The sequence below is a fragment of the Chiloscyllium punctatum genome, chromosome 3, assembly GCF_047496795.1.
Source record: "Chiloscyllium punctatum isolate Juve2018m chromosome 3, sChiPun1.3, whole genome shotgun sequence".
In the NCBI taxonomy this organism is placed as follows: domain Eukaryota; kingdom Metazoa; phylum Chordata; class Chondrichthyes; order Orectolobiformes; family Hemiscylliidae; genus Chiloscyllium; species Chiloscyllium punctatum.
Window position 1 is genome coordinate 4,377,422 of NC_092741.1, and position 20,654 is coordinate 4,398,075.

The 20,654-nt window shown below is 48.7% G+C and overlaps 1 protein-coding gene across 3 annotated transcripts in view; it reads left to right on the plus strand.

Annotated features, from left to right (window-relative positions):
- The window catches only part of LOC140455247 (phosphofurin acidic cluster sorting protein 2-like), a 580,263-nt gene that overhangs the window by 441,877 nt on the left and 117,732 nt on the right, over positions 1-20,654 (plus strand). For all 3 annotated transcript variants that reach the window (XR_011952804.1, XM_072549988.1, XM_072549975.1), the window contains 5 exons: positions 1,161-1,285; positions 3,422-3,554; positions 10,251-10,355; positions 13,099-13,205; positions 17,826-17,980. Coding sequence is in view for 2 of the 3 variants with exons in the window: in XM_072549988.1 (XP_072406089.1) it covers positions 1,161-1,285; positions 3,422-3,554; positions 10,251-10,355; positions 13,099-13,205; positions 17,826-17,980 (625 nt within the window). In the remaining variant the exon portion in view is untranslated. The remainder of the gene's footprint in view (positions 1-1,160; positions 1,286-3,421; positions 3,555-10,250; positions 10,356-13,098; positions 13,206-17,825; positions 17,981-20,654) is intronic.

Sequence of the window (20,654 nt, forward strand, 5' to 3'; positions counted from 1 at the left end):
ATGTGCAGGTTAGGTGAATTGGCCATGCTAAATTTCCCATAATGTTCAGGGATGTGTAGGTTAAGTGCATTGTTCAGGGGTAAATATAGGATAATAGAGTAGGGAAATGGGTTTGGGTGCGTTACTCTTTTGGAGGGTCAGTGTGGACATGTTGGGCCAAAGATCCTGTTTCCATACTGTAGGGATTCTATGATTCTATTTTAATATAGGCAGCATCCCATAACCACATTCTTTGGTAAAATGCAATGCAGCAAAAAAGTTATTATTCTCACGCACTGTCTCTCTCCAATCCAGTAGAAAGAAACACTGATAGAAACAACCTGGCCCTTCTGATTTCTAAGAGGAAAATTCTCTGTTAATGTCTTCAATTTAACAGCAGAGAGAACTCTAGCAGCCTGCTCCTGCGGCTAATTAACAAAACAGCTTAAATAATATTCAACTCCTCTATTCTTCCTGCCAAAGATTTCACCTCAGATTTCTCCACATTATTTTCCATCTACCAAGTTTTTGCCCACTTAGTTAGCCAGTTTCTACACCTCTATAGACTCTTTCTGTCATCCTCACCACCTGTCTTGGTGTCATCCTGAAACTTAGTGATAGTGCATTCATTTTCACCATCCAAATCATGAGAATCCATTGGAAATAATTGTGGCCCCAGCACTGGTCCCTGTACCACTCCACTAGATACAGATTGCTGTCCTGAAAATGACCCCTTAGCCCAACTGTGTCTCTTCTGTTGGTTAGTTAATCCTCAATCCATGCTCATGTATTTGATGGTGGGCATTTGTAATGGCATTGCCGTTGAATGTCAAGGGACAATAGTTAGCTTCTCTCTTGTTGGAGATGCCCGTTGCCTGGCTGGTGTCGATAATGGATAACAGACCTAAATTACACAGATTATGATGAATGAAAGGGCTGGTTCTCCACACTATGATTGATAACAGGGCTGGTGTTTTCCAGTGTGTGATAGGTGGTTGAGACACTGCTTCCGAGAAGCCGGGAGAAGTCATTTTCCTCCTGTGTGTAGACTTGGATGTAATTATGGGCGTTGTGCAGTTGTAAATGGTATGATCTATGTTACATGGATCATTGAAATAGTGCCTGATAATAACCTACAGAAACTGCTTTGTTGATAATTTGTATTTGTGATTCCTCACTAGGATGTGGATGTGGAGGAGGAGGAGACGATAGCTGGAGACTGGAATAACTTGGAAGCATCTCTGGAGAAACTACCACCATTAGGGAAAATCACAAAAACCGAATCACAGGTTATTGTATCTCCTAGGTAATGAAATACAGTAATAACTCATCATGGAGAGAAGATTGTTCAGGACATCCTGAACGTTCAGGACATGGTTATGTAAACCTTAGGGACACCGTTTCAGTCCTTTCAAAAAGATTCTCATATCACCAACACATCTACATTCCAACTCATATAGGCACATAGGAGCAAGAAGAGTCAATTTGATCCCTCAACCCTGTTCATCATTCAGTAAGATCATGACTGATGTGACTGTGGCCTCAGCTCTCTGTAGCAATTGAATCAGTTGTCTATTAAAAACTTATCAAATCTTACATGAATAAATTCAATGATCCAACCTCCAATGCTTTCCAGTAAAGTGAAGCGAATTCTACAAAATATCCCCACCCTCACCTGCTGCCTATATCCCCGACCCCACCAAATCCACATATCCCCCACTCGTACCTACTCGCCATATCCCCATCCTCACTCAATCCCCATATCCCCACCCTCACCTGCCCATTCACCAACTCTCCATATGCCCCACCCTCACTTCTGCTGTTTCCCATCCCCACTTACTCTCTATATTCTCCCAACCACACTTACTCCCCATATCTACCATCCTCAATTACATCCTGTATCCCCTAAACACACTATTCCCTGTATCCCTCAAATCCCATCTACTCCTCATAATCCCAGCCTCACCTTATCTCCATATCCCCATCCCATCTTCTCTCAATATCCCCCAAATCCCACCTCATCCCATATCCCCCAAATCTACCTTATCCCCCAACCCCACCTCATCCACATATCCCTAATTCACATCCTCACTTTCTGTCCATTCTCCCCAATGTTATATACTCAGCTTCTCCACATATCCCCCACGTACCTATACGCCAGCAGAAACCCCTGTTGTTCCTTGAGGAACTGGCATGTGGGTTGGCATCACTTGTGGAGAATATCATACAGTGTCTACTTTTCCTCAACATCCTTACCCCAATTCTTCATTCCAAATGTGAAAAGCTGATGAAAATCTTCAAGATGTCTATCATAATTCTCCTTTTTATAAAGGTATCAATAAGGTAACAGATTATTTTAGCAACCACCCCTGAAGTTACCTCTTTTTCAATATTGTGGTATCCAAGATCGTCATCTTCATGGAGACAGGGAACTGTCTGTAATTTATATTGTTAATCAAATCTTGAATTTTTCTCCACATTCATTCAGGATGAGCACGCCCCCCACTGTGGGCCAGGTTAACTCTGAGCTCAGTGAGTTTTACAGGCTGTTTCACAGGGTGTCACAGTGTGTGTGATATAGCATTAGACAGACATAGAGCTCTGTCTATTCAATACATTCCTTGATGAAAGGTAGGGTTGGCAGGGGATGGGAATGTCCAAACATTAATCAGTGGACCACATGTTGTTTTCTGTACCTTAGTATTCAGAGTGAGCAGAGCCAGGTCAGCTTTTCACTGCCATTTTCCTGAGGGTGGACATTTGGGGATGGCTAACTTTGGTGCGGACACTTAGTTGGTAGGATGGATGCATAACTGAATTAGCAGCACAGAGGCTGCACGTTCACATAGCTATAAGTTATTAACACTGACTCGCTTGAAAAAATTAAGCCCTGGGATTTGGATATTGCTGACACAACCAGCATTAGTTACTCATCCTTAATTACCTTTCAACTGAATGGCTGGCTCAGCCATTTTTTAATGCAGTCAAGAATAAACCACATTGCTGTTGGTCTGGAGTCAGATGACGACAAACTTTCCTTCTCTGAATTCCAAATGACAATCAATGGTCGGTTCATGATCACCGTTACCAAGATAGTTTTAAATTCCAGGCTTATTAATAGAGTTGAAACACAGCCAACTGAGCTGGTGGGATTTGAAATCGTGTCACTCAGGTTTATGTGTTTCTGGATGACTAGTCCAGTGCCTGACCCACTGTCTCCCCCTTTCAGGGGAGACCTGAAGCTTTAGCTTTGACCAGTCTGTTTTAACAAGCAGAGTCCATTAGATTTCCTGGGATAATTGCAAAATTTTCCCTTACAATTGGACATTTCTGCAGCTGTGAGAACAACAAATGGAGGCTATTCTAAAAGTTTCCTTTATAGGGACAATTCTGTTGGTTTCCTGGGAACTACTGAAGTCATTTCTTCTTATTTCCCATTCAGTAAGTCTGAAAGTAGACAGCTACGACGACCCAGGAGCACTTCACTAAAGGATCGGCACAACTCAAAGACACAAGGTGACAGAGCCAGCAGTTTCGACAGCGAGTGCTTGCAAGACTCCAGATTCAACACTCAGGTTAATCAGAATACCAGTTCTCTTTCCCACAAACCTACCACTTCCAATTTCATTCCAGGGCATGAAGTCCCTGGCTTCAGACAGTCATCATTCTACTGTGTTTCATCAGAGAAGGAGACCTTCATGTCAAGGTCTCACCTTCACACACATCCTCAGACAGTGCAGCACTGCCACAGCACTGAGTCTCTGACAGTGTGGCACTGCCTCAGCTCTGACCCTCTGACAGTTTGGCACTCACTTAGCACTGACCGTCGACAGCACAGCACCCCATCAGTACTGAGTCTCTGACAGTGCAGCACTCCCTTAGCACTGACCATCTGACAGTGCGGCACTCCCTTAGCACTGAGCCTCTGACAGTGCAGCACTCCCTTAGCACTGACCATCTGAAAGTGCGGCACTCCCTTAGCACTGAGCCTCTGACAGTGCGGCACTCCCTCAGTACTGACCCTCCAACAGTGCGGCACTCCCACAGTACTGACCCTCTGACAGTGCGGCACTACTTCAGTACTGACCCTCTGACAGTGCAACACTCCCTCAGCACTGACCATCTGACAGTGCGGCACTCCCTTAGCACTGAGCCTCTGACAGTGCAGCACTCCCTCAACACTGAGCCTCTGACAGTGCGGCACTCCCTTAGCACTGACCCTCAACAGCGCAGCACTCCTTCAGTACTGAGCCTCTGACAATGCAGCACTCCCTCAGCACTGACCCTGTGAGAGTGCGGCACTCCCTCAATACTGAACCTCTGACAGCGCAGCACTCTCTCAGCACTGAGCCTCTGACAGTATGGCACGCCCTCAGTACTGACCCTCTGACAGTGCTGTACTCCCTCAGTAATGACCCTCTCACAGTGCAACACTCCCTCAGTACTGACTCTCCCACAGTGTGGCACTCACTCAGTACTGACCCTCTGACAGTGCGGCACTCCCTAAGTACTGAGCCTCCGACAGTGCAGCACTCCTTCAGTACTGACCCTCCGAGAGTGCGACATTCCCTCAGTACCGACCCTCTGACAGTGCGCCACTCCCTCAGTATTGACCCTCTGACAGCACAACACTCCCTCAGTACTGACCCTCCCAAGTGAGGCACTCCCTCAGTACCGACCCTCTGACAGTGCGGCACTCCCTCAGTACTGACCGCCTGACAATGCGGAACTCCCTCAGCACTGAGCCTCTGACAGTGCAGCACTCCCTCAGTACTGACCCTCCAACAGTGCGGCATTCCCTCAGTACTGACCCTCTGACATTGCAGCACTCCTTCAGTATTGACCGCCTGACAATGCGGAACTCTCTCAGCACTGAGCCTCTGACAGTGCAGCACTCCCTCAGTACTGACCCTCTGACAGTGCGGCACTCCCTCAGTACTGACCCTCTGACAGTGCAACACTCCCTCAGCGCTGCCCCTCTGACAGTGCGGCACTCCCTCAGTAGTGACTCTCTGACAGTGCGACATTCCCTCAGTACTGACCCTCTGACAGTGTGGCACTCCCTCAGTAGTGACCCTCTGACAATGCGGCACTCCCTCAATATTGACCCTCGACAGTGCGGCACTCCCTCAGTACTTACCCTCTGACAGTGCGGCACTCCCTCAGTACTGACCCTTTGACAGTGCGACACTCCCTCAGTACTGACCCTCTGACAGTGCAGCACTCCCTCAGTACTGACCCTGCCAGTGTGACACTCCCTCAGTACTGACCCTCTGACAGTGCGGCACTCCCTCAGTACTGACCCTCTGACAGTGCAACACTCCCTCAGCACTGCCCCTCTGACAGTGTGGCACTCCCTCAGTAGTGACCCTCTGACAATGCGGCACTCCATCAGTATTGACCCTCGACAGTGCAGCACTCCCTCAGCACTGACGCTCTGACAGTGCGGCAGTCCCTCAGTATTGACCCTTTGACAGTGCGGCACTCCCTCAGTACTGACCCACTGACAGTGCGGCACTCCTTCAGTACTGACCCTCTGACAGCACAGCACTCCCTCAGTACTGACCCTGACAGTGCGGCACTCCCTCAGCACTGAGCCTCTGACAGTGTGGCACTCCCTCAGTACTGACCCTCTGACAGTGTGGCACTCCCTCAGTAATGATCCTCTGACAGTGCAACAATCCCTCAGTACTGACCCTCTGACAGTGGAACACTCCCTCAGTACTGACCCTCTGACAGTGCGGCAGTCCAACAGTATTGACCCTCTGACATTGCAGCACTCCTTCAGTACTGACCCTCTGAGAGTGCAGCACTCCCTCAGTACTGACCGCCTGACAATGCGGAACTCCCTCAGCACTGAGCCTCTGACAGTGCAGCACTCCCTCAGTACTGACCCACTGACAGTGCGGCACTCCCTCAGTACTGACCCGCTGACAGTGCTGCACTCCCTAAGTACTGAGCCTCCGACAGTGCAGCACTCACTCAGTACTGACCCTCTGACAGTGCGACACTCCCTCAGCACTGACCCTCTGACAGTGCGGCATTCCCTCAGTACTGACCCGCTGACAGTGCTGCACTCCCTAAGTACTGAGCCTCCGACAGTGCAGCACTCCTTCAGTACTGACCCTCCGAGAGTGCGACATTCCCTCAGTACCGACCCTCTGACAGTGCGCCACTCCCTCAGTATTGACCCTCTGACAGCACAACACTCCCTCAGTACTGACCCTCCCACAGTGAGGCACTCCCTCAGTACCGACCCTCTGACAAGTGCGGCACTCCCTCAGTACTGACCGCCTGACAATGCGGAACTCCCTCAGCACTGAGCCTCTGACAGTGCAGCACTCCCTCAGTACTGACCCTCCAACAGTGCGGCATTCCCTCAGTACTGACCCTCTGACATTGCAGCACTCCTTCAGTATTGACCGCCTGACAATGCGGAACTCTCTCAGCACTGAGCCTCTGACAGTGCAGCACTCCCTCAGTACTGACCCTCTGACAGTGCGGCACTCCCTCAGTACTGACCCTCTGACAGTGCAACACTCCCTCAGCACTGCCCCTCTGACAGTGCGGCACTCCCTCAGTAGTGACTCTCTGACAGTGCGACATTCCCTCAGTACTGACCCTCTGACAGTGTGGCACTCCCTCAGTAGTGACCCTCTGACAATGCGGCACTCCCTCAATATTGACCCTCGACAGTGCGGCACTCCCTCAGTACTTACCCTCTGACAGTGCGGCACTCCCTCAGTACTGACCCTCTGACAGTGCAGCACTCCCTCAGTACTGACCCTGCCAGTGTGACACTCCCTCAGTACTGACCCTCTGACAGTGCAACACTCCCTCAGCACTGCCCCTCTGACAGTGCGGCACTCCCTCAGTACTGACTCTCTGACGGTGCGACACTCCCTCAGTACTGACCCTCTGACAGTGTGGCACTCCCTCAGTAGTGACCCTCTGACAATGCGGCACTCCGTCAGTATTGACCCTCGACAGTGCAGCACTCCCTCAGCACTGACGCTCTGACAGTGCGGCAGTCCCTCAGTATTGACCCTTTGACAGTGCGGCACTCCCTCAGTACTGACCCACTGACAGTGCAGCACTCCTTCAGTACTGACTCTCTGACAGTGCGGCACTCCTTCAGTACTGACCCTGACAGTGCAGCACTGCCTCAGTACTGACCCTGTGACAGAATGGCACTCCCTCAGTATAGACCCTCCAACATTGCAGCACTCCCTCAGTACTGACCCTCTGACAGAATGGCACTCCCTCAGTATAGACCCTCCAACATTGCAGCACTTCCTCAGTACTGACCCTCTGACGATGCGGAACTCCCTCAGCACTGAGCCTCTGACAGTGTGGCACTGACTCAGCACTGACACTCCAACAGTGCGGCACTCACTCAGTACTGACCCTCTGACAGTGCGACACTCCCTCAGCACTGACCCTCTGACAGTGCGGCATTCCCTCAGTACTGACCCGCTGACAGTGCTGCACTCCCTAAGTACTGAGCCTCCGACAGTGCAGCACTCCTTCAGTACTGACCCTCCGAGAGTGCGACATTCCCTCAGTACCGACCCTCTGACAGTGCGCCACTCCCTCAGTATTGACCCTCTGACAGCACAACACTCCCTCAGTACTGACCCTCCCACAGTGAGGCACTCCCTCAGTACCGACCCTCTGACAGTGCGGCACTCCCTCAGTACTGACCCTCTGACAGTGCAACACTCCCTCAGTACCGACCCTCTGACAGTGCAACACTCCCTCAGTACTGACCCTCTGACAGTGCGGCATTCCCTCAGTACTGACCCTCTGACAGTGTGGCACTCCCTCAGTACTGACACTCTGACAGTGCGACACTCCCTCACTACTGACCCTCTGACAGTGCGGCATTCCCTCAGTACCGATCCTCTGACAGTGCGGCACTCCCTCAGTACTGACCCTCCGACAGTGTGGCACTCACTCACTACTGACCCTCCACCAGTGCGGCACTCCCTCAGTACTGACTCACCGACAGTGCAGCACTCCCTTGGTACTGACCCTCCAACAGTGCGGCACTCCCTCAATTCTGACACTGTGACAGTGCGGCACTCCCTCAGTACTGACCCTCCGACAGTGTGGCACTCACTCACTACTGACCCTCCACCAGTGCGGCACTCCCTCAGTACTGACTCACCGACAGTGCAGCACTCCCTTGGTACTGACCCTCCAACAGTGCGGCACTCCCTCAATTCTGACACTGTGACAGTGCGGCACTCCTTCAGTCCTGACCCTCCACAGTGCAGCACTCCCTCAGTACTGACCCTCTGACAGTGCGGCACTCCCTCAGCACTGACCCTCCGACAGTGCGGCACTCCCTCAGTACTGACCCTCCAATAGTGCGGCACTCCCTCAGTACTGACCCTCCGATAGTGTGGCACTCCCTCAGTACTGACCCTCCGATAGTGCGGCATTCCCTCAGTACTGACCCTCCGATAGTGCGGCACTCCCTCAGTACTGACCCTCCAATAGTGCGGCACTTCCTCAGTACTGACCCTCCGATAGTGCGGCATCCCTCAATACTCACCCTCCGATAGTGCTGCACTCCCTCAGTACTCACCCTCCGATAGTGCAGCACTCCCTCAATCCTGACAGCATAGTGCATACGATCATCGATTCGAATCTAATGTCTGTGATGGGCTTTGCCTGGCCCTGAGTGACTTGCCACTTGTCACCTGAAGCCCTGACATTGTCCAGTTCCTGCTGTATTTGGTCATGGACTGCATCGTACCTGAGGAAGTGAATAGATGTGTGACCATTCTTGGATAATATTCTTGGATAATGTTCACTTTCCTCTGCTCAGTACCTTATGGTCTATCACTGTCATTTACAAATTATTGCAGCATATTCTGAATGTAAAAATGTGATTTGACTAATATGAGATTAACTATTTTAGCAATGTGGAATTAGCCTTTCCATCCATTTGTTTCCAATTTCAGTTGAATAGCACCAGTTGAAAATAGGAATTTGGCAATGCTGATGAAGTGTGATTGGGTTGCAGCATTAACAAGTGCCTGGCATTTGTACCCGTACGTGACCAAGGCAGGTTTATTGCCCAGTTTCAGAGGCATTGAGAATAGGGCACACTGAGATAATGTTGCTTATGTTGGTGCAAGGTTGTCTGAGTTTCCAGTTGTCCAGGCCATAGAGAAGTATGAGGAAAGGCATCTGGGACACATACGTTTCTCATTCGAGGCATGGATTACTAAAGCAAGGAAATCATGTAGGAGTTGAACTATGGTGAGAGCACAGCTAGAGTACTGTGTGCAGTTCTAGTTGCACACCATCGGAAGGATGGGATTGTACCGGAGGGAATGCAGAGGAGATTCACCAGACTGTGCCTGGGTTAGCAAATTATGAGGAAAGGTTGCATAGACTTGATTGGTTTTCAATGGAGTGCAGGTCAGGCAGCATCTGAGGAGCAGGAGAATCGGCGTTTCAGGCATAAGCCTTTGTTAGGAATTCCTGATGAAGGGCTTATGAACGAAACATCAATTCTCCTGCTCCTCGGATGCTGTCTGACTGGCTGTACTATTCCAACACCACACTCTCCATTCTGACTCTCCAGCATCTATAATCCTCACTTTCTACTACTTGTTTTTAATGGAGTAGAGAATGTGATGGGATATCTGACTGTGATGTATATGGTCTTGAGGGGCATGGACAGAGCAGATAAGGAGCAGCTGTACCACTCAGGTGAAGGCTCAGTCTTAAGGGGATACAGGTTCAACGCGATGGACAGGAGATTTTGGGGGAATGTGAGGAAAACCATTTTTACTCAGAGGGTGGTGACGGTCTGGAATGTGCTGCCTGGGAAGGTGGTAGAGGTGAGTTGCCTCACATCCTTTAGAAAGTAATTGGATGGTCACTTGGCATGACTGAACATTCAAGGCTGTGGGCCAAGTGCTGGGAAATGAGATGAGGTGGGAAGTGAGGTCTTCCTCATGTATTGCTGCAGACTCGGAAGGCTGAAGGAATTCTTCTGCACTGTGCGATTCTGTAAAGATCAAAGATAAAGATCAGGAATCTCTTAATGACTTGGTGCACTAGAAAGTTGTACAGTTGGCTCCAAGTAGTCACTTCAGACTTTAATCAGCACCTTCTTCCTCCTATAGGGAAAAGAGAGACCCCAAATAAAAATGCTGCATTCCTTTAGTGTTTTCCACATCTCAGCGAATAGGTAAATGTCTTTTTCTGGAACCGTGACTGATATCATGACTTACTCCTTTCCTTGACAGGTCCCTCGGAAGTCTGTATATGATCAACTGAACCAGATCCTAATTTCAGATGACCAGCTGCCAGAGAGTATTATACTGGTGAACATTACAGACTGGCAGGGACAGGTAGGAGAACACTGGCATAGAGAGGATCTCCCATAACAACGGCAATGTAGAGGATAAGGCCATTATTGTCAGACAGCAGTGCGATAACCCAGGGATGCAAGGGCGTTATCTGGGGAGCAGGCAAGAAGATGAAGTTCAGATCAGAGATCATCCATGATTGCATTGATGACCAGAACAGGCATAACAGGATATGGTCTCCTATGTTCATCGTTCTTATAAGAGAGGATTGACAGGAGAGAGACTTTCCAAATGAATGGACGAAGAGAGAGAGAGAGAGAGAGCTCAGAGGCAGGGTCCAGGAGAATGAGACTCAGACATCGTACAGAGAGGGTCCAAGAATGGACTGAGAGAGAGAGAGATAGCTCATAGAGAGAGAGAGGGTCCAGGGGTATGAGGCTGAGAGGGAGAGTGTTCGGGGAAGGGACTCAGAGATCATTCAGAGAGGGTCCAGGAGTGGGACTGAGAGAGAGATAGCTCAGAGAGAGAGAGGGTCTAGGGATATGAGGCTGAGAGGGAGAGCGTTCAGGGGAAGGGACTCAGAGATCGTTCAGAGAGGGTCAGGAATGGGACTGAGAGAGAAATAGTTCACAGAGAGAGAGGGTCTAGGGGTATGGGGCTGAGAGGGAGAGCGTTCAGGGGAAGGGACTCAGAGATCGTTCAGAGAGGGTCCAGGAATTCGACTGAGAGAGAGAGAGCTCATTCAGAGAGAGAGGGTCCAGGGGAATGGGACTGAGAGAGAGAGCTCCTTCAGACAGTGAGAGAGTTCAGGGGAATGGGATTGAGAGACAGCTCATTCAGAGAGAGAGGGTCCAGGGGAATGGGACTGAGAGAGAGCTCATTCAGAGAGAGAGAGAGAGGGTGTGGGGAATTCGACTGAGAGAGAGAGAGCTCATTCAGAGAGAGAGGGTCCAGGGGAATGGGACTGAGAGAGAGGGTCCGCGGGAATGGGACTGAGAGAGAGAGCTCCTTCAGACAGTGAGAGAGTTCAGGGGAATGGGATTGAGAGACAGCTCATTCAGAGAGAGAGGGTCCAGGGGAATGGGACTGAGAGAGAGAGTTCGTTCAGAGAGCGAGGGTCCAGGGGAATGGGACTGAGAGAGAGCTCATTCAGAGAGAGAGAGAGAGGGTGTGGGGAATTCGACTGAGAGAGAGAGAGCTCATTCAGAGAGAGAGGGTCCAGGGGAATGGGACTGAGAGAGAGAGTTCGTTCAGAGAGCGAGGGTCCAGGGGAATGGGACTGAGAGAGAGAGCTCCTTCAGAGAGAGAGGGCCCAGAGGATTGGGGCTGAGAGAGAGGTCGTTCAGAGAGAGATGGTCCGGGGGATTGGGACTGAGTGAGAACTCATTCAGAGAGAGAGAGGGTCCAAGCGAATGGGACTGAAAGAGAGGGTCCGGGGGAATGGGACTGAGAGAGAGAGCTCCTTCAGAGAGAGAGGGCCCAGAGGATTAGGGCTGAGAGAGAGGTCGTTCAGAGAGAGATGGTCCGGGGGATTGGGACTGAGTGAGAACTCATTCAGAGAGAGAGGGTCCAGGGGAATGGGACTGAGAGAGAGAGCTCCTTCAGAGAGAGAGAGAGAGGGAGAGAGAGAGAGAGAGGATCCATATATTCCTGCATGCATTTATTCTACATCCATTTTTTCTTGAAGCTGTTTCAGTTACTTCTCAATATACTGAACTTCATCAACAACTACTCAAACTTCAAATTCTCATCTTCATCTTCCTCATCTTCATCTTACTCCTCCCATCTCTGTAACCTCCTCTTGCAGTACCAACCTGAAATAGCAGAGCTTTTTGAATTCTTACCTATTGTTCAGCCCTGACCATAAGAGGTAGGCCCTTTGGCCCATCAGGTCCTCTGTGCCATTCAGTGCAATCATGGCTGATCTCATATTCTTTGACACCACTTTCTTGCCTTTTTCCCCATCACCTCTGATTCTGTTCCTGATTAAAAATCTATTAGGGCACCGCAGAATTGTTTTGCTACAGATGGTGGCCATTTGGCTCATCCTGTCTGCTCCCGTTCTATTATCTAGTACCATTCTCCAGCCTTTTTCCCATATCCCTGCACACCGTTATATAATAGTTGTTTTGTGATTCATGGGTGAAGACTCCCAAACCTCGCTGTTCTTTCTGCAGTCTTTTTCCACTTCAATAATATTGAGCTCCTCTGTTCTTCCTGCCATAGTGCTGAACCTCACATTTTCCCACATTATATTCCACTCAGTTAACCTCTCTATGTCCCTCTGCAGACTCTTTGTGTCATACTCACTACTTGCCTTCCTCTTATTTTTGTGTCATCCACAAACTTGATTACAATAGTCACTTTCCTGATCTAAATCATTCATATATATTGTAAATAAATGTGGCCCCAGCACTGATCCCTGTGACACTCCACTAGTTACAGGCTGCCATCCTGGAAATGTCCCTTTCATCCCAGCTATCTATCTTCCACAAGTTAGTCAGTCCTGTGGCCATGCCTGGTTACTCCACCATGAGTCATGGTGCCTGCAGATGCCTTGGCACTACATTTTGGAATTCTCTCCCTCTCCACTTCTTGCACTTTTTCTTATGATTTAAAATCCTTCTGAAAACCTACTTCTGAGCAGGCATTTGCTTCCCTGACCTGTCACAGCCCAATATTAAATTCTGTTTGAGAGTTGCTCCTGATTATCTACAAGGTTAGATTTTCTGAATTCACACTGTGGGTTTAGTTGATCATGGACTTTATTCACTCCTTTTTTCAGTATCTGTACGAACGTCTCCATGAGAAGAGCCAGCCCATGGTGTGCACATGCTCAGTGGCAGATATCCACGCAGCTTTTAACACTATTGTTACCAGGATACAAAGATTGTAAGTAACCAGGCGTTCTGTGGAAATTAACCTGGTGGGAAGGGGTGCTCCTAAACCCTACACCTCAAACCCTCATGTCTCTATGGGTGTGGATGGACACTCCACTTGACTGCATGTCTATGCCCCACTTGTTCCTTTCTTAAGAATGCCTTACACCTTATAGTTACATACAGGTGTTGCACAGCTGCAGACTTACACACAGCCTACACTAGTCCAAGAACAAGGCTTACTGGCACCTTTTGATGGCAACTAGGAATGGGTCATAAATGCCCAATGCACCTAAACCAGCAGAATTATTTTTGTTTGAAGTTGCTCCTGGCACCCATGATACTAACAGATAGCCATTAAAGCACTAATTAATAACCTTGTTAAACAGGCGAGAATATGGCAGATGGAATATAATGTGGATAAATGTGAGGGTTAGTTAAAAAAAACAGATGTGCAGAGTTTTTCTCAAAGGGGAAGAGGTTGGAAAGTGTAGATGCATAAATTGGAAGTGGTTCAGGGTTTGGAAGGTACTGTCTGAGGATTTTTGGTGAATTTCTGCAGGGCATCTTGTAGATAGTACACACTGCTGTGACTGATGCTTATAGATGTGGTGCCAATCAAGCGGCTACTGTGACCTGGATGGTGTTGATCTTCTTGAGTGTTGTTGGGGCTGCCCTCATTCAGGTCAAGGGGGGAGTATTCCATCCCACTCCTGACATGTCTTGTAGATGGTGGACAAGCTTTGGGGAGTCAGGAGGTGAGTTACTCACTGCAGGATTCCCAGCCTCTGACCAGCTCTTGTAGACACTGTTTCTACATGGTGAGTCCAGATCAGATTCTGATCAATGGTAACCCCAAGGATGTTGGTAGTGGGGGACTCAGTGATGGTAACACCATTGGATATCAAAGGGTGGTGGTTAGATTGTCTCTTATTCAAGATGGCGTTTGCATTGCAAAAATGTCATTTTCACTTGTCAGCCCAAGCCTGGATATTGTCCAGACCTTGTTGCATTTGAACATGGACTGCTTCAGTATCTGAGGAATTGTGAATGGTCCTGAACATTGTGCAATCATTGGTGAACATCTCCAGTTCGGACCTTATGATGGAGTGAAGGTTATTGACAAAGAAGTAAAGATAGTTGGGCCTAGGACTCTACCCTGAGATGTCCTGGAGCTGAGATGACTGACCTTCAACAACCACAACCATCTTCCTCTGTGCCAGATCTGGCTCCAACCAGCGGAGAGTTTGCCCCCGATAACCTGATTCTTTCTCACACTTTTGCCTTTCTTTTGTCTCTGCAGCTGTAATTGTAACTCACAGATGCCTCCTCCAGTCAAAGTGGCACTGGCTGGGGACCAGAGCTTCCTCAGCACCATCCTCAGGTTCTTTTGCCTGGGCTCTGTGATGCCACACTCGGTCGAATGCAGCCTTGATGTCAAGGGCTGTCCCTCTCCCCTCCCTTCTGGAATCCAGCTCTTTTGTCCATGTTTGACCCAAGGCTGGAATGAGGTCAGGAGCTGAGTGACCCTGGGGGTACCTAAACTGGGCGTCACTGAGCAGGTTATTGCTGAGCGAGTGCTGCTTGATAGCTCTGTTACTGACCCCTTCCATCACTTTACTGAGGATCGAGGGGAGACTGATGGGGGGGTAATTGGCCGGGTTGGATCTGTCCTGCTTTTTATGTACAGACAATTTTCCAAATTGTTGGGTAGATGCCAGTGTTGTAACTGTACTGGAACAGCTTGGCTAGGGGAGTGGCAAGTTCTGGAGCACACATCTTCAGTCCTATTGCTGGAATGTTATCAGGGCCCATAGCCTTTACAGTATCCAGTGTCTCGAACATTGCTTCCTGTCATGTGTAGTGAATCGAATTGGCTGAAGACTGGTATCTGTGATGTTGGGCACCACTGGAGGAGGCTGAGATGGATCATCCATTTGGCACTTCAAGATTGCAGCGAAAGCTTCAGCAAATGAGTTCACACACACACACACACACACACACACACACACACATACACACACACACACACACACACCTGCTGCAGAGAAACATGGGGAGGTGATGTCCATGTGGTACTATCACAAGAGTACAATCATAGAGTCATAGAGATGTACAGCATGGAAACAGACCCTTCAGTCCAACCTATCCATGCCGACCAGATATCCCAACCCAATCTAGTCCCACCTGCCAGCACCCGGCCCATATCCCTCCAAACCCTTCCTATTCATACACCCATCCAAATGCCTCTTAAATGTTGCAATTGTACAAGCCTCCACCACATTCTCTGGCAGCTCATTCCACACATGTACCACCCTCTGCGTGAAAAGGTTGCCCCTTAGGTCTCTTTTATATCTTTCCCCTCTCACACTAAACCCAGAGTAAAAACTTTGTCTATTTATCCTATCCATGCCCCTCATAATTTTGTAAACCTCTATAAGGTCACCCACAGCCTCCGACGCTCCAAGGAAAGCAGTCCCAGCCTGTTCAGCCTCTCCCTGTAGCTCAGATCCTCCAACCCTGACAACATCCTTGTAAATCTTTTCTGAACCCTTTCAAGTCTCACAACATCTTTTCGATAGGAAGGAGACCAGAATTGCACGCAATTTTCCAATAGTGGCCTTACCAATGTCCTGTACAGCCGCAACATGACCTCCCAACTTCTGTACTCAATACTCTGACCAATCAAGGAAAGCATACCAAACGCCTTCTTCACTATCCTATCTACCTGCGACTCCACTTTCAAGGAGCTATGAACTGCAATCCAAGGTCTCTTTGTTCAGCAACACTCCCTAGGACCTTACCATTAAGTGTATAATCCTGCTAAGATTTGCTTCCCCAAAATGCAGCACCTCGCATTTATCTGAATTAAACTCCATCTGCCACTTCTCAGCCATTGGCCCATCTGGTCCAGATCCTGTTGTAATCTGAGGTAACCCTCTTCGCTGTACACTACACCTCCAATTTTGGTGTCATCTGCAAACTTACTAACTGTACCTCTTATGCTTACATCCAAAACATTTACGTAAATGACAAAAAGTAGAGGACCTAGCACTGATCCTTGTGGCACTCCACTGGTCACAGGTCTCCAGTCTGAAAAACAACCCTCCACCACCACCCTCTGTCTTCTACGTTTGAGCCAGTTCTGTATCCAAATGGCTAGTTCTCCCTGTATGCCATGAGACCTCACCTTGCTAATCAGTCTCCCATGGGGAACCTTGTCGAACGCCTTACTGAAGTCCATATAGATCACATCCAACGAGCAGCGAAATCAACGTTTCGGGCAAAAGCCCTTCATCGGGCTTTTGCCCGAAACGTTGATTTCGCTGCTCGTTGGATGCTGCCTGAACTGCTGTGCTCTTCCAGCACCACTAATCCAGTATTTGATTTTCAGCATCTGCAGTCATTGTTTTTACCTCCATATAGATCACATCTACTGCTCTGCCCTCATCAATCTTCTTAGTTACTTCTTCAAAAACCTCAATCAAGTTTGTGAGACATGATTTCCCACACACAAAACCATGTTGACTATCCCAAATCAGTCCTTGCCTTTCCAAATACATGTACATCCTGTCCCTCAGGATTCCCTCCAACAACTTGCCCACCACCGAGGTCAGGCTCACCGGTCTATATTTCCCTGGCTTGTCTTTACCGCCCTTAAACAGTGCCACCACATTTGCCAACCTCCAGTCTTCCAGCACCTCACCTGTGACTATCGATGATACAGATATCTCAGCAAGAAGCCCAGCAATCACTTCTCTAGCTTCCCACAGAGTTCTAGGGTACACCTGATCAGGTCCTGGGGATTTATCCACCTTTAACCGTTTCAAGACATCCAGCACTTCCTCCTCTGTAATCTGGACATTTTGTAAGATGTCACCATCTATTTCCCTACAGTCTATATCTTCCATATTCTTTTCCACAGTAAATGCTGATGCAAAATATTCATTTAGTATCTCCCCCATTTCTGTGGCTCTACACAAAGGCCGCCTTGCTGATCTTTGAGGGGCCCTATTCTCTCCCTAGTTCCCCTTTTGTCCTTAATGTATTTGGAAAAACCCTTTGCATTCTCCTTAATTCTATTTGCCAGAGTACTTGGTAAAGTTCGAGGGACCTGGGTTCAAATTTCTACATGGCTACTGGTGAAACTTGAATTGAATAATAATCTGAAACAATTTAATGATGACCATGAAACCATTATTGATTGTCAGGAGAATAACCCATCTGGTTCAGTAATGCCTTTTTGAAACAGGAATCTGCCTGGTCTGTCCTAAAAGTGATTCCAGACCCACAGCAACGTGGTTGACTCTCAACTGCCCTCTGGGCAAGTAGGGATGGGCAATAACTGTGATCCTCCAGTGATGTCCACATCCTGTTAATGAATACAAAAAACACATAAGCCCCTACAAGTTCCCCTCCAAGCCTCTCACCATTCTGACATGGAAATATCTCACCATTCCTTTGCGTCAAAATCCTGGAATTCCCTCCCTAACAGTATTGTGGGTCTCCCTGTTTTCTATCCTGGCAGATCTCAGGCAGTTTGGCACAATTCAGACATTCAAAGTATAGTTTTGCAGTGTGGAGCTAGAGGGGGATTCTTTCTCACACTTTCACCTTTCTTTTGTCTCTGCAGCTGTAATTGTAACTCACAGATGCCTCCTCCAGTCAAAGTGGCACTGGCTGGGGACCAGAGCTTCCTCAGCACCATCCTCAGGTTCTTTGTCGAGCAATTAGCAAGCAAAACTCCAGACTGGTTGAATTATATTCGCTTCCTGATTGTGCCGCTAGGTAAGGGGTCCATAGCTGGATATCACTTGTGCCAGCATCTGTGTCTGTCTACATTACATTTCTTTCACATAGGACCAAAACCATTCAACCATTCACCAACAGATTCAGTCCACATCATTCCATGTTTATTTCATTTTACTTTGCACTTCTGACTTTCCCCATCACCTGCTGAAAGGGTTGAGTTCTTTCTGGGACATGTTGCCCTGTCACAATCCACCCTGATGTATTTGCCGACATGAGTCAGTCAGTGAGATATTGGGCCATGGAGGGCATCACTGCCAAGCTCAGTCTGACATCTACTGAGACAGTGGCTATGTGATAGAGAGTTGGGATTTTCAGGGTGGCAACTTGTAACTAACAGAGAGCCACGGGAGTCAGTGCTGGGCCCTAATAATTTACAATATACATGAAACACTTGAATTAAGAAGGTGAATGTAGTACAGCCAGGTTTGCAGATGGGACAGAAGTAGGTGGGCAGGCAACTGGTAAGGATGATACAAAGTCTGCATTGTCAGGTTATTTTGGCAGGAAGGATGGAGGAGCTGAATATTATTGAAATGGAGAAAGACTGCAGAAAGCTACAGAACAGAGAGATTTGGGAGCCCTCATGCATGAATCACAAAAATCATAAAAATCCATATTCAGTGGGTAACAGGAAGGAAAATGGAATGTTGGCCTTTATTTCAAAGGGGATGGAATATAAAAGTAGGAGGGTTATGCTAAAACTGTACAAGGCAATCATCAGACCACAGATGAAATACTGTGAACAGTTTTGGCCCTCTTATCTAAGGAAAGATCTAACTGGCATTGGAGGCAGTCCAAAGATCCCAGATTTGAGGGACTGTCTGATGAGGAGAGGTTGAGTCGGTTGGGCCTGTACTCACTGGAGTTTAGGAGAATGAGAGACGACCTTATTGAAAGAGGGGGCTTGACAGGGGAGATGTGAAGAGATTGTTGCCTCTTGTGGGTGAGTCTAGGAAGACGGAGATGAGGAGAAAATTCTCCTCTCAAGGATTGTGAGTTTGTGGAATTCTTTACCACAGAGGGCAGTCGAGACTGGGTTGTTACGTATTTTCAAAGCTGAGAGAGACAGATTTTTAACCAGGAAGGGAATCAAGGGTTGTGGGGAATAATCTGAAAAGTGGAGTTGAGGATTAGTGATCACCCATAAAAGTTAGAAGCAGGAATAGGCCATTTGGCCCCTTGATTCAGCTTTATCATTGGACATGGTTGTGGCTGATCGTCGAGGTCAATCCCTAATCCCACTCTCTCCCTTGATCCCTTCAGCCATCATTCTCCTTCTTGAAAACATAATGTTTTGTCCTCAATCTCTTTTAATGGTCGTGAATTTCACAGGCTCACCACTCTCTGGGTGAAGACATTTCTCCTCATCTCAGTCTGAAAAGGTTGATTCCTCTTTAACCTGACCCCCAGCTGTGGCCATTGCAAACATCCTACCCTTTATGTGCCTGTGTAATCAAGATCTCATTGAATGGTGGAGCAGATGTGATGGGCTACATTATAGGAAGGATGTGATTGTCCTGGAGGGGTGCAGAGGGAGATCTATCAGGATACTCTCTGGGATGGAGTATCTCAGTGATGGAGAGAGGCTGGATAAGCTCAGGCTGGTTTCTTTAGAGCAGAGAAGGCTGAGGGGGGATTGATCGAGGTGTGTAAGATAATGCGGGGCATGGACAAGGTGCCCTCCAACCGTAACAAGGAGAGAACCCCCCTGGTGCTCACCTTCCACCCTACCAACCTTCGCATAAACCAAATCATCCACTGACATTTCCGCCACCTCCAAACAGACCCCACCACCAGGGATATATTTCCCTCCCCACCCCTTTCTGCCTTCCGCAAAGACCGTTCCCTCCGTGACTACCTGGTCAGGTCTACGCCACCCAACAACACATCCTCCCATCCTGGCATCTTCCCCTGCCACCGCAGGAATTGCAAAACCTGTGCCCACACCTCCTCCCTCACCTCCATCCAAGGCCCTAAAGGAGCCTTCCACATCCATCAAAGTTTCACCTGCACATCCACCAATATCATTTATTGTATCTGTTGCTCCCGATGCGGTCTCCTCTACATTGGGGAGACTGGGCGCCTCCTAGCAGAGCGCTTTAGGGAACATCTCCGGGACACCCGCACCAATCAACCACACCGCCCTGTGGCCCAACATTTCAACTCCCCCTCCCGCTCTGCTGAGGACATGGAGGTCCTGGGCCTCCTTCACTGCCAGTCCCTCACCACCTGATGCCTGGAGGAAGAACGCCTCATCTTCCGCCTTGGAACACTTCAACCCCAGGGCATCAATGTGGACTTCAACAGTTTCCTCATTTCCCCTTCCCCCACCTCACCCCAGTTCCAGTTCAGCACCGTCTCCATGACTTGTCCTACCTGCCTATCTTCTTTTCCACCTATCCACTCCACCCTCCTCTCTGACCTATCACCTTCATCCCCTCCCCCACTCACCCATTGTACTCTATGCTCCTTTCTCCCCACCCCCACCCTCCTCTAGCTTATCTCTCCACGCTTCAGGCTCTCTGCCTTTGTTCCTGATGAAGGGCTTTTGCCCGAAACATCGATTTTCCTGCTCCTCGGATGCTGCCTGACCTGCTGTGCTCTTCCAGCACCACTAATCCAAAATCTGGTTTCCAGCATCTGCAGTCAT